Raw genomic sequence first — 22,743 nt, 5'->3', positions numbered from 1 at the left:
CTCCTCTTTTCCTGCCCCCATCTCCTCTCCAGAAGATCTGTACCCGCTGAAGCCAAGCTAGGATGCCGATAGGATTAATTCTGCATGACTGCCCATCTCCACAGGGGTGTCTAAGACCCTCAGGCCTGCAGCAATCTTTAAAATTCCTCCAGCCCAACTTAATTCCCCTTTTTCCTGCAGTGCCTGTGCATCTGCTGCAATCTAACACACGGATGCTGGAGCACAAGGGAACAAAGACATACACACACATTTATTTATTTTTTGTGGGGAGAGAAGCAGGGCAGTTCTATGCCTGTCACAGTTTGCTCCTTGCTGAACGCTGCACAGACTGGGCAACTCCCTGGATCCTCCATCAATCCAGCTGCTCTTGATTTAAGACCTGGGACCATTTGCTGCCATGGGCCAAGAGAGGTAGGAAGCAGTCTCCTCTGGTTCCTGTTTTGATTCCTCCATGTAACACTGTTCTCTTCCTTGGCCATGCCTCCTCTTTACACAGCACTGCATGAAAGGCTTGTTACAGAGGATGGAGCATCTTACAGCTTTACACCCCACTGGTTGTGCGATAAGGGCTGCCTGCCGTCCGGTGTTTGGTTGTTGTGTTCCGCAGGTGTATTCTGTGACATATCACTGACGCAAAAATAGTACTTGAGTGGTAAAAAGTTACAGGCTTTCAGCAGGACGTGGGGGGGGCAGGGAAATGCACGGATGGGAAACAAAGCCTATGTCCTCCCTGAAACTTGATCAGTAAAGCAGAACAAGTAAGAACCCTACAACCTACAGGAGGACTGGATAGTACTGGAAGAGAGAAAGGCTTGCATAAAGAGTGCAGCATTGTGCCATATAACCGCTTTCGAAGGAACCAGCAGCTGCAGAAGCACAAGCTGCTCATGTGGACTTGGAAGAACAGAGGAAAATATGCAGAGTTTCTGGTGCATCCAATGGTCAAGAGACCCAAACGTGAAACAGGAGCCCAGCCGACCGCAGCAGATTCATAGCAAACGTGGCACAATTGATACTGAGACACATTGGCCACATTTGGACAGTTACACCTGGGCTTAATAAGCTAAGATATGAAGGCGCCACATTATAGCACCTTTGTTCTTCCCTTCACCAGAGTGACCAAACAAACCAGGAAGTCTCCCACGAAGTACTTCCCATTTAATCCAAACCAGAAAACTATGGTTAACTGCTTCAGAACAAGCCAGTTTTTAAAGCCAATGTCAAACCATGGCTTAATATCCTGGCTTGTTCCAAAGCCGTTAAGCATAATTTCCTGGTTTAGATTAAATAGGAAACTATAGACTTTGAGGTTTGACAATTTCTGCAAAGGGACTGTGCGTGCAGCCAAAAGGCTTTTTCATCTCTTAGCTTATTTAAAACTGAGATATTGCCATTCAGACACAGCTACACTCTCACATATATACTTTATTGGAAGTAGAAAGGTTAATATACATGGCCATGTTGGTCACTCAAGAGACCACATGCCACTTTCGCAATTCCAGCAAATATTTTGATCTCATGGCCAATACATCATTAACCTTTTTCTAAAAGTAGCACAGGGTGGGAGCCATCTCAGTCGTGATGATATGAAGCAGCCAACCACCTTGCATTCTGCTCACAAGTCAAGCCAAACTACAAAAGATTCCAGCTTACCATGGAACAGAGTACACAGCAGGCCCCCTTATAAGATCAAGTTGCCATGGATCCCACCGTGAAGCAAGTTAAATCTTCCTTCTGCTGCAGAAATCCCAAATCAAAAGCCCGCACGAAAGGACCATTTGCCTTTTTAGACCAGGGAGGAAGTGTGCATTGTGGGGCAGCCTTCCCACCAGGAGGAGCTGGTGAAAAGCTGGTCATCTCCACAATCTGGAATTGCAGGCACAGAAACTGATCTGGAAAAGAATTCCAAGGCCGCACACCTGAATAGTAAGGAAGCTGCACCCTACCACTGAGAGGAGTGTCTCTGGACCAGGCATAGGCAAACTCGGCCCTCCAGATGTTTTGGGACTACAACTCCCATCATCCCTAGCTAACAGGACCAGTGGTCAGGGATGATGGGAGTTGTAGTTCCAAAACATCTGGATGGCCGAGTTTGCCTATGCCTGCTGTCTGGATTGTCAAAACAGCAATGCTGCTTTCTAGCATTATGGTCAGTCAATCAGGTCAGCATAGTCTCCAAATAATGACTTAGTTCAACCAGGAAGCAAGATACATTTTCATGTGCTCCTTCTACCTAGCATGTGGCTTCAGCAAGTGGCTGGGGAAACCCAGCCGGATGGGTGGAATATAAATAAATTATTACTACTACTACTTCTTCTTCTTCTTCTTCTTCTTCTTCTTCTTCTTCTTCTTCTTACTACTATTATTATTACTACTACTACTACTACTACTCAGTTTCCTGTGTAGCACAAACCATAGTCTGCTAAGGCATAATTGGTAAACTATGGTTAGCTGGAAACCTCACTTTGACATCTGCTTCCAATGCTGCTCTGGTGGTTACCACTTTCCCCTCAGGTTTGCCCATTCAGGTGCCCTGTCAATCAATAAATTGCATTAAACAGAGAGAGGAAGGAGTGTGAGCATTCCCAGCTTGTTTCCAATAGTCTGAATGAGGCCACAGAACAAACACAGATTTTGGAGAGTGAGCAAAGAGGCTACTGAGGACAACACAAAGAAAATGAACAAGTGAGGAAGTGTATCCACAAAGCATCCCTCAGCCATGGTATAATTCTGACTTTCCCTCCAGCATTAGAACCTGAAGTGACAGGTGTACTTATTGAGGAATCGAATACTGGCTTAGCGGTCAGGTCATACCCCTCCCACTAAGCTTTATGCAAAAAGAGGTTATCGTTCAAGCACAGCACAAAAATTCATGGCCTGAAACCACTGGAGGCAGGATAGGTTTCTTGGCGACATCACAGAAGGCCAACCAATCAGCACCGTCCAGCCAGCTTCTCCTGGCAGTGTACAAAACTCTGTTCTCTACCCCCAGAAGTGACATGAAATATGTACTTTTGAACTCAATGTGGCAAGGCCACTTCCGATCTGGCCACACTGCTCTCTACATGCCACATCGATCATCTCTGACAAGCCACTAATCCTGGGGTAGCCAATGTGGTGCCCTGCCGATGACATTATTACTATTGTTATTCATGTTTATAATTCATTCATAAAGGCATTCAGGGCTGTACTCAATATTTCATTAAAATACAGACCCAACATTAAAGACTATAAAACCAATGGACATAATAAAACCTCCCAATGCCTGCTGGTCCAAACCAGCAGAGACGATGATCAGGACTGATGGGAGCTGTAGTTGGCAACAATTCAGGGGGGCACCACTTTGGTCATCTCTGCTTTAGCCTAAAAACAAGGGTGGGGAACCTGTGGCTCTCCAGATGCACTGGACTTCAGCTCCCATCAGCCCAGCCAGCATGGCGATGGGATTTGAAGTCCAACACCAAGTAATATAGAATTCAGTTGCCATACACACTCCCCTGTGAGAAACAAACACAGGTCATAGGAAGCTGCTCTATACCAAGTGATGAACCATTGCTCCATCTAGCACAGTATGATCTAACCTGCCTGGTAGAGACTCTCCAGGGTTTCACAGAACTGGACAGTTGGAAGGTACCCTGAGGATCATCTATTCCAACCCCCTGAAATGCAGAAATATGCAGCTGTCCCTTATGGGGATCAAACCTGCAACCTTGGTGTTATCTGCGTTTCAGAACGGGATCTCTCCCAGTCCTTCCTGGAAATGTCAGGCACTGAAACTGAGACCTGTTGCTTGCAAAGTGTATGTTCCACTACTGAGATATGGCCTTTCCCTTACAGATCACGCAGCATACTAGCTTTATCAATGGGGCAGCATCAGTACTACACCAGTAACTGCAGACACATGCTACCACCTGCATGTTAAGCCCTGTGCAGGTGTGACATGCTCCTGGACCAAGGCCAGACATCTAGAAGCCTCAGAGTTCACCTACCATGCAAGGCTGATTTGCATCAGTTTTGCTTAGGTGACAGCTCAGAGACTGAATGTGGCCCTCCAATCACCGCTATCTGGCCATACCCTCCAACATTTCTCTGATGAAAATAGGGACGCCCCCATTCCATAATGATAATTTTACTATTTATACCTCACACATCTTACTGGGTTGCCCCAGCCACTCTAGGCAGCTTTCAACATATATAAAAACATAAGACAACATTAAACATTAAAAGGAAACTTCCCTATAAAGGATTGCCTTCAGACAGCTTGAGGGTCAGATAACTCCATACCTTCCAACATTTCTGCAATGAAAATAGGGACATCCTAAGACATTCTGGGATCAAATAAGAAACCGGGATGGCTTTTCTAAACTGGGGTGGCCCCTGGAAAATAGGGACACTTGGAGGGTTTGTCTGGCCCTCAGAACTCTCATTTCACACTCCTCACTGATCCCGCCTCACACCCCAAGGTTTGGTTTCATAGAATCATAGAACTGGAAGAGACCACAAGGGTCATCTAGCCCAACCCGCGGCAATGCATTAATCTTTTGGGCTTGAACCCATGAACCTGAGATTAAGAATCTTGTGCTCTACCGATTTAGCTATGTTTTGGGTTTTTCCTGCTGGACTGTGTCCCTGAACGCTAAAAATGTCTCGTTTGTCTGGATAGAGAAGGGTGTATGAGAGTATGTGTAAACCAACCTGGTCTAGAAACGTAATATTCACATTTGTTGCTCCGCCCACATTTGCCTCTAGCCCTCCCCATCATTTGCATGTGGCCCTCAGTGGATTGCCCAGAAGCAAATGCGGCCCTCAAGCTGAAAAAGGTTCTCCATCCCTGATCAAATACATACATATTCATCCCATGTTTTTCAAATGTACAAAACATTAGTGCATACCCATATCTATTAAGGCATAGTTAATGGCCAACAGCACCCTTGATGCTTTAGCTGAGATTCCTGTGTTGTAGGGGGTTGGAACAGATGACCTTTGGGGTCCCTTCCAACTCTACAATACTATCTGCTTTAAGGATGCCCTCTTGTTGAAAGAGGGACGCGGGTGGCGTTGTGGGTTAAACCACAGAGCCTAGGACTTGCCAATCAGAAGGTCGCCGGTTCGAATCCCAGTGACGGGGTGAGCTCCTGTTGCTCAGTCCCTGCTCCTGCCAACCTAGCAGTTCGAAAGCACATCAAAGTGCAAGTAGATAAATAGGTATCGCTCCAGCGGGAAGGTAAACGGTATTTCTGTGCGCTGCTCTGGTTTGCCAGAAGCAGCTTGGTCATGCTGGCCACATGACCCGGAAGCTGTACACCGGCTCCCTCGGCCAGTAAAGCAAGATGAGCGCCGCAACCCCAGAGTCAGTCACGACTGGACCTAATGGCCAGGGGTCCCTTTACCTTTACCTTTACCTTTACCTTTACTTGTTGAAAGCAAGCAATAATTGCTTTGCTGTACCTTCTGCCTATACCCGAAATAGGAAATAATTGCAGGGACAATGAAAATGTAGGTTAAAATGGTTGCATCCAATGTCACGTAAATACTGAAGAGCAACAGGTAAGAGATGCAGTTACACACACTTTGTTTTGCCCATCCCCTCCAACTCAGGCCTCTTTCGCTCACTTAATCATCTGCTGCTCTGCTTTCTTTAAACTGTGAGCTCCCCTCTGCAGGGCCATCAATTTAATACTTTGCAGGCTGCATCAAGGGTGCTGTAGGAGCAACTCCCCCGAATTTTCTTTTTCCGCACAGGGAGGGGAGAGAGAGAAAGACAGAGAGAAAGAGAGTGAGGGAGAAGTTATCCACAGGGATCAATTACACACGGGATCAGCTGCTTTTAAAGCCACCAAAGTGCTTAAAGGCAATCAGAACAATGGGCCTCCCAGAAATGGAAAAAACAGAAAGGATGGTTAGCCCACACCCTCACATTCCCACAATGCACCAGCACCCACAAAGGAAGAGGCAAAACATTTCTTTGCACTTTGAAAGCTTAAAATCCAATCTAGCCTTGAGGCAAAGCTAGTCTTCTTCAGTTGGAGGAGGAGGGAGCAGAGTGCCCCCCTCCTACTCACAACATGGTCCAACCCAGCCTCCTGTTGCAGAGCAAAGAAAGGAGGAAAACACACTTCCCATCCCAGATGCTTACAGAGCTCTAGATTGGTGCATTTAAATCACTTATATCTTTAGCTTCTCCTGCGCTAGCTATGGTTTTGTTATTTTTTGCACTGGTAATTAGGGGGTGGAACAGATGGCAGAGGGCTCATTTAAAGTAATGCATCCATTAAAACAACCTTCGCTGCTGGGGACTGTGTTCCACAAGGGTTGGCTTTCATTTGGGGTCCAGAGGGAAGAAGGCAGGGGAGAGGAACTGGACTTGGGAAAACAAACAAAACGGAGGCCCCATCTGCACTATATATTCACAGCAGCATCATACCAGTTTAAACAGTCGTGGCTCACCCAAAGAATTCTGGGAACTGTAGTTTGCTCAGAGTTGTTAGGTGACCACTATTCCCCTTCACAGAGCTACAGAGGGATCGATTGTTAAACCACTCTGAGAATTGTATTATTTATTTATTTATTTATTTAACAAAAGTTATACACCACTTGATTGTAAAACAAACAACAATAACGACAACCCTCAAAGCAGTTTGCAAAAAGATAAAACAATAAAATCAAGAAATTCACAATTGTACTTTAAAACACACCAAAGTTAAAATACTAAAACAGATTAAAATTACCTCAATTTCCTAACCATCTGGGCAGGCTTGTCTAAACAAGAATGTTTTCTGCAGGTGTCAGAAAGAGTACAGTGAAGACGCCTGCTTGATCTCAACAGGCCGGGAGTTCCAAAGTGCAGGTACTGCTACACTAAACAATCAAGTTCTTACAAATGAGTAATAGGTATTATGTGGCCCCTGTAGTAGTGCCAATTCCACCAATCCAAGCGGTTGAGTGGGCAAAATGTGGGGTATGGAGATCTCGTAGGTAAATTGGTCCCAAGTTGTTAAGGGCTTTAGATACCAATAGTAACACCTTGAACTTGGCCCAGTAGCAAATCGGAAATCAGTGCAAATCTCTGAGCACAAGTGTTATTTGCTGACGGGGTCTTGCTTCTGTCAGCAATCATGTTGCAGCATTCGGCACTAACTGCAGCTTTCAGATCAAGCGTGAAGGAAGCCGCACATAGAGTGCATTGCAGTAGTCTAGTTTTGAAGTAACCAACGCATGAACTACTATGGCAATGCTTTCCTGGTCCAGGAAAAGATTTAGCTGTCAAACCAACCACAAGCCGGTAAAAGGCATTTCTAGACACTGAGGCTACCTGAGCTTCCAGTGGCAGAGCTGGATTCAGAAGCACCCTCAAACTATGAAGCTGCTCCTTCAGGGAGATTGCAACCACTTCCAGGGCAGGTTACTTACCCATTTCTTGGACACTGGAGCTACTCACCTGCAATGCCTCCATCTTGCCAGGATTCAAGCTCAGCTTGTTTCTCCTCATCCATTTCCCTACTGCGTCCAGGCAATGGCCGAGGGACTGCACGGCCTCTCCTGATTCAGATGTAATGGAGAAACAGAGCTGAGCACCATCAGAATACTGATGGCACCTCGCTCCAAAACCTCTAAAGACGGCTCCCAACAGCTTCATGTAGGTCTTAAATAGCACCAGAATGGCACACCATAACAAAGCTGCCACTCTCCCAGTGCTACTTTCTGGACTCAGTCCTGAAGGTAGGACTGGAACCTACAGTGTTGCTAACTCCCATTTCCCAGAGCCGGTCCTGGAGGATACCATAGTCAATGGTATCAAATGCTGACAAGAGATCACGAAACAGGAGCAAGGTCACACATCCTACTCTCTACAAAGGTCATCCATCAGGGAGACCAAGGATGACTCAGTTCTGTGGCCACGCCTAATCCCAGATGGAAATGGATCTGAATTGTAGCTCTGGGAGAGGAGTAGAGGGTCTCCTAACAACTTTTAGCAAACTACAGTTCCCAGGATTGTTGGGGAGGAGCCACGGCTGTTTGAAGTGGTATGATACTGCTGTAAACTTATAATTTAGGTGGGACCTAAGACCTGAATGGATGGAATCCACGCAGACACAAACCCATTCTTCAGCAGCTGCGCTGCACCAAACAGGCAGAAGATTTACTATACTGTACGTTGCACAGGATCAACTTTCTACCAGGCTGGCAAGCAGGGGGAGGGGGTGAAAACCACCTACAGAGCCTCTGCATAGTTTCAGGGGGCTGTTGAGATCAACTCCCCTATTCCAGCCACTGTTCCTGTATTTGCATCATCATGTGCCTTTTGCTACCGCTCCTATCTTGCTTTCTACATCACCGGAGCAGTCAGTTTTTACCCAGAACCCCTTGCTGGCAATCACACCTGGAATTTGGTTTGGAAAATCCCTGAACTAAAAGCAACTTCATTACCATGTAACTTCATTCCAACATTTTTCTAAAGCTCATTAATTTTACAATATTTCTGTAAATAAAGTTACATGGTTCTGTAAAGTTCTGTAAAGTTACATAGTTTTAGCAGAAATGCTATAAAGAATTAAGTACAATAAATTGTAAAGGGATTAAAGGGGAAATAAGGTTAGAACCTGTTAAGATAAATTATAGGACAAAGAATTGAGGAAGATGGAAAGGATTTGCGGAAACAATTAATTGAAGTGGGATAAAAAAAAGGGAGGTGCGAGGAAGTCGCTGAAACAAGTTAAGGAAAGATAATAATATTGAAAGTATTGAATGTGTTTTTAATTGTTTTTCTTTTTGATTTGTTATATTTATGTAGTGTTTTTGTTTTTGTGCTGTATTGTATTGTTTTGCTGTGTTTGACTTTTTTCTTTTCTTCTTTTTGTAATTTCCAAATTCTTAGTAAATATTATTTAACAAAAATAAAATAAATAAAAGCAACTTCATTACCAGAGTTATGTGCATTAAACAAAATTTTGATCAAAGTTTGCTCCTAGGTAACACAAATTCTGCGCCATGGGGGGGGGCGGTCCTGATCATTTTGTACAAATTTGAAGATACCTGCACATATTTGCTTATTTTGGATAACTTATCTGGCATTTGCTAGCCCATGCAGAAGAAGGGGAGAGTACTCCAATTTCCACCTTCTTTCTGCTTAGTTCCCTCTGCTACTGCCCAGTTCCAGCATCAGGCATTGTCTACAAATTTTCTAGCTAGTCATGAGGACTAGAAACCTGATGGAGTTTAAATAAAAAGTAAAGCCAGGACTTTATACGCCCAGAATGCCAAATGCTAGGCTACCACGGCGCAATCACAGAATAACACACAGCCCTGAGCACTATCATCTTGATACTAGGGTGCCCAACATTTAGTCAACAGGGAACTCCCAAAACGAAGGAGCAACAGCTCCCAAAATCTCCCACGTGCCTCGTTTGGTTGACAAAGAGGGCACAAGAAACTCAGGTTGCTCTGGATTCATGCAGAATTGCATTGCCACATTTACCCAACAAAGAAGAAGCTGGTGCAAGATCTTCCTGCGCCTGAGGTGAAGGCTTCCATGCCAACTGGCATGACCTAGAAGGAGTCCTGCTAAAAATGCGACAGGGTGGAAAATCAGAAGGTTCCTGTAGTTTTGCAATAACGCTGTTGCGGCAAGGGCAAAGCCAGCCTCCAGGCCTTTAGGAGACGCCTTGTATGTGCAACCACAGCCAGAGACTTTGCAGCATTTCAACAAACCGAGTCAACCGGTAGAACCCTCGCCAGAGATTTGAGGGGTGTGGTGAAGGGCACTGCCTGGGGGCGACCACAAGAATCCTGCAATCCTTGCCTCTGCCCTCCTCAACCCCAGCCCACCCCCACCTGAGCTCCAGCTCCCACAATGGAAACCTGAGGTAGGCCGAAAAGGAGCAATCACCATTCCAGGCAGCAGCGGCCTCTCCTGTTTCAGGCTCAGCTCCCAGGAGAGCTGGGGCAGGCTTTGTTCAGGAATTGGAGAATGGGCCAGAGAAAGAGAGAGAGAGAGAGACATGGTCCCTGCCAGCGCTTGTGTTTCACTCTCATGGAATGCTGAGGAGAGGGGAGCGGAGCAGGAAGAGAGCCCCCCCCCAGCACCCCCCACCCCAAACAAAGGGCTTTGGACAAGGGAGGGTTGCGGGGTTACAGCTCAGAAGCATAAGGTATTTGTGCTAGGGTAGGGGTGCAGGATGAAGGCTGGCTTTTGCAAGCAAGTTTTAGTCAGCTACTGGGCATGTAAGGGAATGTGGATACTCACATGCGGGTAATTGAAGGACCATTAAGTTTGGGGGCACACTCATCCACGTATACACCACGGGTATCTGTTGAGGGGAGCATGTTCATCAGCCACCCCATCCAGAAGAAAGTTCCAGAGAGTAAACTTCAGTGAACAGTATGAAACACATGTATCAAAGGAAGTGGCCTTTGCAGGATTGGAGCTGAGAGTTGGGCTTCTCACTACTTAATACCCCTTGCCAAGGCATCTTAGAAGCACAGCACCTTCCCATATACTTCATCATTGGAGCCATTATCGTCAGCCAAGTCCCATTAAAGGCAAATCCACAACTGTCGAACTGCTCCGTGCACCCACTAGGGTTTGGAGGAAGGTCAGCAATGCACAAGGGGATTCCAGGACCTGCTGTTATGTGGCAGAAAATGGCATGGTTCTGCAGAAACCAGCATGAATGAAAAACTGGGGGGGATTTCCCTTTGCACATAGGATAAGGCTATTAACGGCTACTGGCCACGATGGCTACATTCTGCTTCCACAGGCAGAACACCCGTCGCTGTTGCTCTCAAGCTATGCTTGGGAGCTTCTCATAGACATCTGGTTAGCCACGGTGAGAAAAGGATATTGAACTAGATAGAGGGGCCTTTGGCCTGATGCAGCAGGGCTCTTCTTGTGCCCTTAATATTGTGCTGAAGGTGGAAGCCACTGCAGAGGATCACTTAACACTACCTCCAAATCATTTCCCAATCAACCAAGGCATGAACATGCATGGAGGAAGTGGGACACTGGAAATGATAGAAAAAGGAAGAGGGTCTGTATTCATGCACACAATGACGTGGACCCTGGGCTACAGAATACGCCATGATAAAACAGTTTCAGTCAGCTGAAATGATAAAACAAGGTTCTTGGTCATGTTTATGAAGATGCCACTACATTTCCTATACTTGCACCAAAGGAGGAGAGTACTCTTCTCCAATCATAACAAAAAATCCTCTTGTTGGCTTCACAGGGATATGGAATCATGAGTAGAGGTGAGATTTGAAGTACACCTGCACTTCCCTTGGGGCCTTTGGAGGAAGGAGCAGGAAGAGAGGGAAACCACCTATTTGTGGAGAGTATTTGCTAGCTGGCTGCCCCATCTGTCTGTTTTGCACAAGCTTCTTCCTGCACCACTATCCCCTCTTTCAGAGAGAGAGAAGGATGGAAGGAAAACAATTGGGGAGGGTGGGAAGAAGAGAGGAGGAGGAGGAGGAGGAGGAGGAGGAGGAGGAGGAGGGAGAAATGAACAGGAAAGATTCCAACCCACCCAGTCCTGTTCAAATATTTAGCATGTGCTTGCTAGGTGTTTCTGCTGCCTTTAGGGTACCTTGGTGTTTGAAGCATCAGAGAGCAAAGAAAAGAAAAATTGGGGGGGGGGCAAAGAGAAGAGAAAGAAGAGGTAAAAAAAATAAAAATACAGAATGGATCAGCAGAGAGTGCGAGAGGAAGCTTTCTGGATTGTGTCCATCTCCATTTAACGAGGAGCATTATGAGCACTAAGGAGTACAGATGGCTGCAGTGCAGAGCTAAGGGCAGAGCTGGGCGCCTGGGGGAGCAGGGGGTTAAGAGCAGAGAGAGAATGACTCCTCAAATTGCACCTGGAAAGCCTCCGAGTTGGGGAGAGGAAGAGAGCAGAGGCCTCCAGTGAGGATTTACACATTGGCTGGAAGGGGGGTGGGGAGGGAGAAGAGAGGCCTCTGGAATTTACCTTTGATCAGTCAGGCAGAGATGCCAGCCATGTGTTGAGCTGCACACCACTGACCCTGCAGACCCACATACCTTGCACTCCAGGGAGCCCAGGGATATAGGTAGCAGTTGCCATTCTTGCTCACAAGGAGATGGCAGCTAGGGTTACACTAAGCAGGTCCCTCCAGGCTTGGATCCTGTTCCATTACAGTTCACATCAGGCATTTCAGGAGGACATCGCCCCCACCCACACGCCAGCCTGGCTGCCTCAGACACCTCCCTCCTCGCCCCCCCCCACCGAGTCCTCTTCCCAGCAATCTGTATTCCTCACAGACTCAGCAACCGCACACACAGCTACCTCCGAGCTGCCCAATGGCTCCCGAGTGACCCGGGGGGGGGGGGGGACAGCAGGCAGCTGTGACACTTCAGTAGCCAATGTGAGCAGAAGGACTCTCTGCCTCGCTTTTCTTCTTTCTTTTTTTAACTAGCGCATTAAATGGCACTTTTGGCAAGGGGGGGGGTGCGTTACTGTCTGCCCTTGCTCTCTTTTGCCTGCCCCTCATCCCTTCCAATATGGAATCTGACCCCTCATTCCCAGCTTATTCCTCCAGAGGGTTGTCAGCCATTCAGAGGGTGTTTTATAAAAAAAACAACAACAACCACACACCCCAGTCCAAAATAAGCTTCCTACTTATAAGGGGGTCGAGTTCCACTGGTATTTTGGTTGTTTCATGAAGGAAATAGAAGTTGTGAAGGTTTGGAACACTAACTTTGATCAATCGTGCCTTCAATCTCAAAAAATAAAAATAAACGTTGAGGACTTCTGGAGGCAGAAAAGAGCAACTGCAACTTCTCCCCCCTCCCAACCACACATAAACCTTTGGTATTGTAGAATTATAACACACAGTCTTGTTGATGCCCGTTCTGGAAACAACACGCAGAGAACTAAAAAGGTAGCCAACCCGATGTCCAAAATATCTGGAGGGCACTTGCTTGGCAAAGGCTAGTCTAACACAAATATTAAGGACTAGTGACTTGTTTGTCAGCCCATTTCTTATACAGTGGTACCTCAGGTTAAGCACTTACTTCGTTCGTTTTTAACCTGAAACTGTTCTTAACCTGAAGCACCACTTTAGCTAATGGGGACTACTGCTGCTGCTGCCGCGCCACCGGAACACAATTTCTGTTCTCATCCTGAAGCAAAGTTCTTAACCCAAGGCACTATTTCTGGCTTAGCGGAGTCTGTAACCTGAAGCGTATGTAACCCGAGGTACCACTGTAATACTCAAATTAATGCAAGCAGAGACTCACGACTATGGCAGTGGGGTTGCAATTGTCCTTCTTGGGTCTCCCACACACGACAACTGCCACATTTTAACAAAGCAAAGCTTGCTTCATGGCTACTATGAAAAACATGCAAGCCAAACAGACGGCCAGGTGCTTAGGGGGCTGTGCAGCTCAGAAAGGGAATCCACACACCCTCACTGGTTATATGTTAGAAAGCAATGCTGGTCCACAGGAAAGCAATGGAAAGAGGCCACAGGACCAACGGGGCAGTGAACACCTTTCCTTAAGCTGCAGCACCACAACAGAACAGAGCACCTAAGTGGCCCACACAAGCCAGCAGACTGCGATGGAAAGCAGAAAGTCCATAATGGAGGCTAAGCAGCCAAAAGAAAACAAGAAAAAGAGGGCTAGGGGTACATTAGTTCCTTATCTCACACACAATTGACACCCGGGGCAAAGGGATAGCTCAGTCGGTAGAGCATAAGGCTCTTAATCTCAGGGTGGTGGGTCACGCTGGGGAAGAGATTACTGCATTGCAGGGGGTTGGACTAGATGACCCTCGGGGTGCCTTCCAACAATTCTACGATGCTGGAAAGCCTGGGAAAGACAGCTAGACAACATTACCTGCAATGTTGGTGGGATGGGGTCGCAGCTCAGGGATGGAGTACATGCTCTGCATGCAAAACATCCCAGTTTCAATCCCTGCAGAGCCACTGCCAATCAGTGTAAAACAGGGGCAGCCAGTAGTGCCCTCCAGATGGGCTATTGTGTTGCCTTCTCCCTAACATGCTGCTGTTACAAGCCACATATCCCCAGCTCCAACCAATACTTTGCACAGCCCTAGGAAAGAATGCCCCACACGATGGGTTTTCTGCCTGTTCCCACCAAAGCCCATTCCATGAATTTGCAGCCCTCGTCAGCCTCTATCCACCCGTTCCACAAACCCAGCTGAATTCTTCTCTCCTTCCCCCTCGTTTCTCCGCCACTACCATAAATAAACCCTTTTTCCACACTTGGCATGTGCCCTCTGCACTCTCAGCTCCTCACCCGCAAAGTTCTACTTATTTAGCCTCTTCTACTGCTGTTCCTTCAAGCCACCGTGGGTAACAAGGACGGGGGCACAGGGAAGGAAAGATAATCACAAGTCAATTCATTCCATTTCGATGCCAAAATAATTGAAGAGCCCAATCTGACAACGCATTAAAGGTAATTGTGATACCCCAAAATGCAACCCCCTCAACACATCACAAACATTCAGACTACATGGAACAACCTCCCCCTCTGAAATAAGGCAAGCACCAAATGTGATGCGTTTCCAGCCCTGGCTAAGAACCCTACTTACTTTCCCAGGCCTTTGCAGACCATTGATATCAGTTGCTGTTTTATTTTGAGTCTGCACTACTGCTGCTGCAATGAGTGATTTAAGGTATTCTGATATCTTTTAATATTGCTGGAAGTCACCTTTTGTGGGTTGTTTTGTGTTGTTGTTTCTGTAGGAGTTTCTTACACATTTTAAAACAAATAATACAAACACATTGCAAAAAGGACACAGTGTCAGAAAGAAAGAGCTACACCCCCTTAAAAAGAGTCTGTATCTCCCAGCTTTTGCAAAAAAAGAAAGGGATGCTGCCCACTATTTTTATTTATTTATTTTACAAAATTGATAACCAGAACAAAAAACATCTAAGCAGTTTATGCTAGTGTATGTAGGTATTGGGGACGCCAGAACTTAGGACTTGCTGATCAGAAGGCCGGCAGATTCGCGACGGGGTGAGCTCCCGTTGCTCGGTCCCTGCTCCTGCCAACCTAGCAGTTTGAAAGCATGTCAAAGTGCAAGTAGATAAATAGGTACCGCTCCAGTGGGAAGGTAAACGGCGTTTCCATGCACTGCTCAGGTTCGCCAGAAGCAGCTTAGTCATGCTGGCCACATGACCCGGAAGCTGTACACCGGCTCCCTCGGCCAATACAGTGGTACCTCTGGTTACATACTTAATTCGTTCCGGAGGTCCGTTCTTAACCTGAAACTGTTCTTAACCTGAAGCACCACTTTAGCTAATGGGGCCTCCCACTGCCGCCGCGCCACCACTGCACAATTTCTGTTCTCATCCTGAAGCAAAGTTCTTAACCCGAGGTACTATTTCTGGGTTAGCGGAGTCTGTAACCTGAAACATATGTAACCTGAAGCATATATAACCCGAGGTACCACTGTAAAGCGAGATGAGCGCCGCAACCCCGGAGTTGCTGTGGTGGCAGCGGCTCCAAAGCAGCAGTGGCGGGCTCTGCTCTGCGCCGGGAGAGAGCCACCCGGCGCGGAGCCCGCCCACTGCTGCTTCGGAAGCAGCAGCAGGGGTGGCGGGCTCCGCTCTGCTCCAGACGGCTTTCTCCCGGCGTGGAGCTGCCCAGCGTATTAGGCAACTGGGCTTAGAAGACAAACCCCCAAATTGCAGCTGTCAATTGGGGGGGGGGGTCGTCTAACACGCCCAGTCGCCTAATACGCTGGAATCTATGGTATACCTCCTTACACCAGCTGCTGGGACTTGCAGGTGGGCAGAGTGGCTTGCAAGCTTCCCATCGGCATCTGGTTGGCCACTGTGAGCGCAGGATGTTGGACTAGATGGGTCTTTGGCTTCATGCAGCAGGGCTCTTCTCATGTTCTTATGCACCATTGAGTAATTACAGTTGTACCAATTTTTCCTTTCCTGCTAAAAAAAATAATGCTAAAAGCAAAAGAAGCCACACACAAAATCTCAAAATTATTTTATTTTAATTTTTTTAAAAGAGAGACAAATATAAATGCAAGCTGAATGGTGGCAAACAGGGTGCAAGGGGAGGAGGACTTGGATTTCAAGGTTGCAGAACAGGTTCTTTTCTCTTTTCTCTACCAAGGCAACCTAAACTCATTGTAAAATTCAAATGCTGCTGTTGTGAAATCCACTGGTAGAGCTTGTACACCTTCCCTCCTACAACAAAGCACCATGCAGTTCTTGTTTGCTATCAATTTCTTTGTGCTTGCTTCAGCTCTACACCTTTCTCTTCTCATTATATTCCTACTGGAGTTGTCTGACTTAAGAGGGAAGTCAGTTCTTGAGCACTGTAGATGTGGGGTGGCGAAATGCCGTCCAGATGCTCATAGACTACAATTCCCATCATCCCCCAACACTGGCCATGCTGACTGAGGCTGATGGGACTTGGTGAAACTGCTGTTCAAAATGCAAGTGTACCCATCTTCTCTCAGAAACAGATTTGCGTTCTCACCCATGCTATCAAGGTACAGACCTCCAATAATGGAAAAAAGTTTGAAGGTGCCCTCAGGACAGAGGACTGGATCTTCACTAGGAGTTTTGTGCCCAGCTATATTATTAATTATTATTATTATTATTATTATGCTTCTGCTTCAGTGGAGGAAAGCAGATGAGCCGCCCCCCTTTCATACAATGTAGATATCCAGAACTTGTAGGAAAACTTAACATATTTGCCATGTCCTACCTTGTAATCTCAGAGAACTCTTGATAAACACAGGTCACATCCCCACCGTATACCTAATGCACCTGGTTACCCCCGCAATAGTTCTGCGAACCATAGTTTACCCCTGACAAAGTTGTAATTCTATGCAGCCTTAACAAAACTACAGTTCCCAGCACTCTTTGTGGAAAACCACATATGATATGCAGGCAGCCAAACAGTACAGTCCTGAAGTGAAATAATGAACTGTGCCACTTGAGGCTGTTATGTGTGGGATCATGTTACTGAAGAAAACCCCAAGGAAAATCTCATTACAGAGTTTTTAAAAAAACTAGTCAGAAGCTCTCTTTGATGTTAGTTTTTTGTTTGACATGCAGAAATTTCTCCCTCCCACCCCTCAAATATGATATTCCCAGTCCCCTGCAGCCTGAAGTAGTGCAGTCCATTCAACCCCCTCATTTGACTGCATAGGTGGACTAGGTCCCTGAGCTTTTCAGCCAATGGAGCTGGGCTCCCTGCACATGTGCTAAAAGGCTGTGCTCGCCCCGCCCCACCCCCACCAGCAAAGTCCCCAGCGGAATTTCAACTTTGCTGTGTATTGCATGTGTTTTCAAACCCCACCTGCTGATCCCATTCACAGTCCCCTTTGAGCAGCAGTGTAACCAAACACCAGCTCCCACATACCAACTGGTGGGTGCCATTTGGGAACAGCCAGCAACCCTTTCCCTTGAGGAACAGGAGCTGCAGATTCTCTCTAAATGATGGCATTTCCGCCATCATTTAGCCAGCACCATCCTACTCTGCTACGCACCTGGATCTGCAACACCAGCTGCCTCTCCAAACTCCCTCTCCTGCGAGGGCCGCCCCATCGTCCACTCCCATACCTCTCCAAAGCACCACCACATGATCCACCTTTGGGAGCAAATATGCACCAGCTAACAGAACTAAGACTGTGGGAAAAACATCCAGGTGTGTTGACACCGCCTTCTACTGAAGTTCCAGGGTAGGGAAGGGTATGGGTGAGATAAAGAGAGATGTCCCTCCATGTTGATAGTGAGATCAGAGGAACACAGGAAGCTGCCTTAGGTTATGTCAGATCAGTGGTTCATCCGACTCATTATTTACACTGACCAACAGCAGCTCTCTGGGGTTTCAGGCACAGATTCTCTCCCAGCCCCACCTGGAGATGTCAGGGATTGAATCAGGGACTTTCTGCATTCGTGGCAGATGCTCAACTGCTGAGCTGTGGCCCCTTCTCCTAAATCTCATCATCTCAAAGTCACCAGTTCAGATCCCAATGTCATTGCTTCTCAACCTCCTCCTCCCATCTACTGCATGGAGATAATACTGGCCTGCTGTGTTGTATTCAGGTACAGTGAATTAGCCGTGCACTTTCCCCTTTAGTGCAGCTCGGACTCTGAATGACGCTCCCTCCTAAAGGGATAGTCAGTGTGGCACTCTCCCCATCAGCCCTGGCCAGCATGGCCAACTGTCCACCAATGTCTGGACCCGAGCCCAACAACATGTCTGCCATTCCCACTTTATTACATTTTGAAATGTTCGGGGTTTTTCCCCTTGAACATTGATTAAGCTGCCCTGGAAACATTTATTTAAAGAGAGATGTAAATTTATTAACAAAACAATAAGATGCCCCGGCATCAAGGGTTTTAAAATTGGAAATTGTCTACAGCCTAACTCTAATCTGCTCTGCTGTTGCTGTTGCCTTCACCTGCCTTTAATTATTCTGATGCTGTATTTTGAATTTTTTAATTGATTACTGCATGCTGTGTATTATTATTACTACTACTATTACTACTACTATTTATTAGATTTCTTACCCGCCCATTAACATAAGGTCCCAGGGCAGGTTGCAGCAATTTGAAAATACCTTTTTTTAAAAAAAAACAAAAACAAAACAGTATAAAACAAATTACAGCCAGTAGAATATACTGTGGCACCTCTGGTATCTTTAGGCCACCTCTGGTATCAGCATATTAAAGGCAGGCTCCCAGTCCAGTGTGGGAGAATAAAAAGTTTTTAGACTGATGCTTGCAGGGCACCAATACTGGTGCCTCATAAGACTGGGGAAGAGAGTGTTCTGTAAATGGAGCAGCAGCAGCACAAAAAAGGCCCTTATCCCAGTCTGCACCTACCTACAGTCATACAGAGGAGAGCCTTCTAAACAGAGCTGAAAGATTAAGACAGGTTCAATGGGAAAAGGCGGCCTTTCAGGCGGACGACAGGTTACATCAGGGCTGTATGAACATTAGCCTTGCAGGATCTAGTTTGGTTTTTTATGGGGTCCGCTGTCCAGGGTCTGGAGCAAATCAATGGCTTAAAGCAAGTCAATGGGTTATAGAATTATAGAACTGGGTGCCCCTGTGCAGGCACACCCTCAGCCAAGGAACTGAGCTCAGGGCCCTCACACCCTACAAAATCCACTCCTTGTCTTCCCCTCCCCATGACGTTTATTGCTTTAGCAGCATAATTCAGGAATACAACGAGTCTTCTTGTGGTTGCTTTGGAAGTCCATTTCCAATTTACCCCAGATCATTACCAGGATATCCTGATCTCTATTTTGCCTACCTCTGGGCTACAATGAAAGGTTCACCTAGGCCTGAAGCATCTCCGATTGACACCCATGCATCCTTTTCTCAAAATACACCCAAGTACAAGTACATGACAGTAACCACAATTTTCTACAGACAGCAAGTGACGCCATCCATCCATCCCCCGCTCACTCGCTCTCTCTGTTTTAAAGGCCTCATAATTACAGCAATTATTTACTACAGTAATTACAGCTTAGGGAAGAAACAGAAGTGAAGTAGTTATGGGGCAAAATAATTCAGATACAACTACTTTGGGTTTAAAACAACATCAACAGAAGAACAACATGAACATACTCCTGAATCCTGCTCTATTAACCTCTTAGCTGGTATCTTCTGAAGTTCATATGGCACTGTATGGACACAATGTCAAAGGAGATTGCCAGGGCCGATCCTACCATTAGGCAGAATGAGGAGGCTGCCTCAGGCAGCTGATTTTGAATATAATGAAAGGACAGCAAATTGCTGGTTACTTAATTTATTGTTTTTGTATTTTTACTGGCAGGGAGGGGGGAAAGGTGCTTGTGGTATTTTCTGCCTCGTGAGAAATAACTTGGCTGCCCTTGGACGCTATGCACCTTGACTCAGGTGGGCAAGGGACACTATTTGATTCTCTGCCTTAGGCAGCAAAATATCTTAGGCCAGCCCCAAGTATTGCTCCCTGGGATGTCTAATACAAAGATATGGCTGGGCTTCAAAATGCCAAAACTTCTTATACAAGAAGAGCTGGAAGATTTACAAGGTAATCCCAGCCATGTCTACTCAGAAGTAAGTCCTGCTGAATTCAATGGGGATTATTCCTGGGTAGGTAGGGTTCAGAGTTCAGCTTTAGTGTATTTTACCCTGAAAGTAATTAATACTTTACAAACATTTTGTGGAAATATGCCTAGAGACAGGATTTTTGTTTTGGAACCAAGTGCTGTAAAACTTGCCAGAAAGGATATCTATATTCTTTAAAATAAATAAAATAGAAAAGCTAACAAAACCAAGGTAACACCTTAATACCAATATCATTAGAGGTCTATCCTTTCCTTCCTCTAACACAGAGTTTCCCAAACTTGGGTCTCCAGCTGCTTTTGGACTGCAACTCCCATTATCCATAGCTAGCAGAACCAGTGGTCACGGATGATGGGAATTATAGTCTAAAACCAGCTGAAAACCCAAGTTTGGGAAACCCTGCTATAACGAAAGGATGGGGAACCACTGGCCCTCTGGAGGCTGTTGAACTACATCCCCCACCATCCCTGACTATTGGCCATGCCAGTTAAGGCTGATGGGAGTTGGGAGTCCAACATCTGGAGGGCTAAAATTTCCCCACCCCTGCTCCAATACAACAGGCACCAGAGATGCATCTGCTCAGGAGTCACAGCCAACTGTTCCTTTCCAACTCTACAGTTCTATGATTCTATGATACCTCCCGGTTCATTCCTGGTGTAGGATACTTAAGTTTTGGTCAGCTGATAGAAGCATGAATTGTCCCTGCAGAGAAAACACTCCTACTTCACCTGATCCAAGCCAAGCCAAAACAGACCCCAGATCCAACTTAAAATAAGCACCACCTAAACTCATACTATGCTGCATGACTGATGCTAGAACTAGGCATGCAAGCTTTAGACCCAGTTAGACTCTGGAGCTTTATCACCCAATAAAGCATCAAGGGAAAGGCAAGTACCTTTTTGCCCCAAGACACCAGTCCTGCTATGGTCCCCAGCTGTTTGCTTACTGCTAGCCACATAGACTGGCAAGGGTCTGCAGCAGTGCATGTATCTTGGGAGCACCAAGTCAATGCTCTCAATCCCTGGACTGATACCTAGACGGGTATCGTGGGTAAGGAATATAGCTCAGCAGCAGAGTTGCCTTGCATGCAGAAGATCCCAGGTTCAATCCCTAGAATCTCCAAATAGGAATGGGAGAGACTCCTGCCTGAAAGCTTGTTGGACCAATTGTTTGACTCAGTATAAAGGCAGCAACCTATGTTAGCTAGCCTTGAGAAGACCACTACCTTCTCTGTGGAACAGCAGGAAACACCAAATTCCAAAGCACCAAGGCTGAAGCCAAAGCTGATTCTTTTAAGAGAGCATGCCTAGAATTAGCCACAAATGCTTTTGTAACGGGCACTAGAGTCAAACACTCCAGTAGGAAGGGATGTCGTTGAGTGGCATAGAATTTGCTTGAATGCAGAAGGTCCCAAGTTCAATCCCTGGCATTTCCAGGTAGGGCCAGGAGAGACTATTGCCTGAAACCCTGGAGAGCCACTGCCAGCCAGCATGTGGACCAAACTGAGCTTGATGACCAATGGTTTGAGTCAATATAAAGAAGCTTCCTGTGTTCCTATAACTGTAGCAGCACCCAAAAGCCTGGTTGCCTGCTAATTTTCAAAAGAAATGCCAGTAGACAGATATTTTTTAAACTACCATTTTACTGTAAAGGGAAACAACTGTATAAACAAATGCATCGGCATACGTTTGGATATACGTTGTGGTAGAATGCACCACATATTAAAGTTTTGTGTTCTAGTATGCATCTAAGAGAAATCCACAATTTGATGCACTTGACACTAGTGACTGAGCTCAAGAAGAGGTTGCCCCTTATGACAGAGGTCTGTAGGTTAGGCATGGAAAAAGACCTGGGTAATAACCCTCAACTCCTTTACAGTGAATAAGCCACACTGAAGATAATGGGATTTGCTTCCAAGTAAACATGCATCAGATTCGTGGCCTACAGTTCTTGTGAATGACTCGAGCAGGGGAGATGCCACCACTAGGAATAAACATGCAGTTACATCCATACAATGGGGCTTTTCATCACAACGATCTGTGCAAAGTGCTAGCACATGCTCACATCCAACAACGTGCGATACTCATTCGTTCGGAGGATCATACAAGTTCAAGAATCTTGTGTCTTGTCTCCCATAACCCCATCACACATGCAGCATGAATCATGCATCATGGTCACCATATTCATGCTATACCACAAACGAGGCAGACAAAACGCTAATACGTCAATGGCCAGAAGAACACTGTCAGTTTCCATGCACCATGGCAGATTTTGCATTGTTGTTGTTGTTTTTAAAAAAGTGTGACTTAACTTTTTGAAGTGGATGCTGAACTCTTAACAAAACCCCGCTGTGAACTTTGGAGGGGACAGTGATAAGATAGGAGCACCAGAAGCTGCCATATACCAAGTCAGACCATGGACCCATCTAGCGCAGTATTGTCTACACTGATTGGCAGCGGCTGTCCAGATCTTCAGGCAAGGTTCTCTCCTGGTCCCACTTGGAGATGTCAGTGATTGAACTAGGGTTCTCCTGCATGCAAAGCAGATGCTCTACCACAGAGCTACAACCCTTCCCAATATCAAGAATACTTACATCACAAGTCTTTGACTATCCAGAATATTACTATACTATTTTATTTTTTAAGGGCATGTTTGAATGACACAGGTTGA

General features: G+C 46.2%; 1 protein-coding gene across 1 annotated transcript in view; it reads right to left on the bottom strand.

Annotated features, from left to right (window-relative positions):
- The window catches only part of AHDC1 (AT-hook DNA binding motif containing 1), a 195,659-nt gene that overhangs the window by 166,077 nt on the left and 6,839 nt on the right, over window positions 1–22,743 (bottom strand). Inside the window, 1 exon segment of the mRNA XM_081868629.1 lies at window positions 7,439–7,539. Coding sequence (XP_081724755.1) covers window positions 7,439–7,539 — 101 coding nt within the window.

This window comes from Podarcis erhardii, assembly GCF_964252035.2.
Source record: "Podarcis erhardii genome assembly, chromosome: 7".
In the NCBI taxonomy this organism is placed as follows: domain Eukaryota; kingdom Metazoa; phylum Chordata; class Lepidosauria; order Squamata; family Lacertidae; genus Podarcis; species Podarcis erhardii.
The sequence above is the reverse complement of the archived record's forward strand: the minus strand, read 5'-3'. Positions and strand labels throughout refer to the sequence as shown.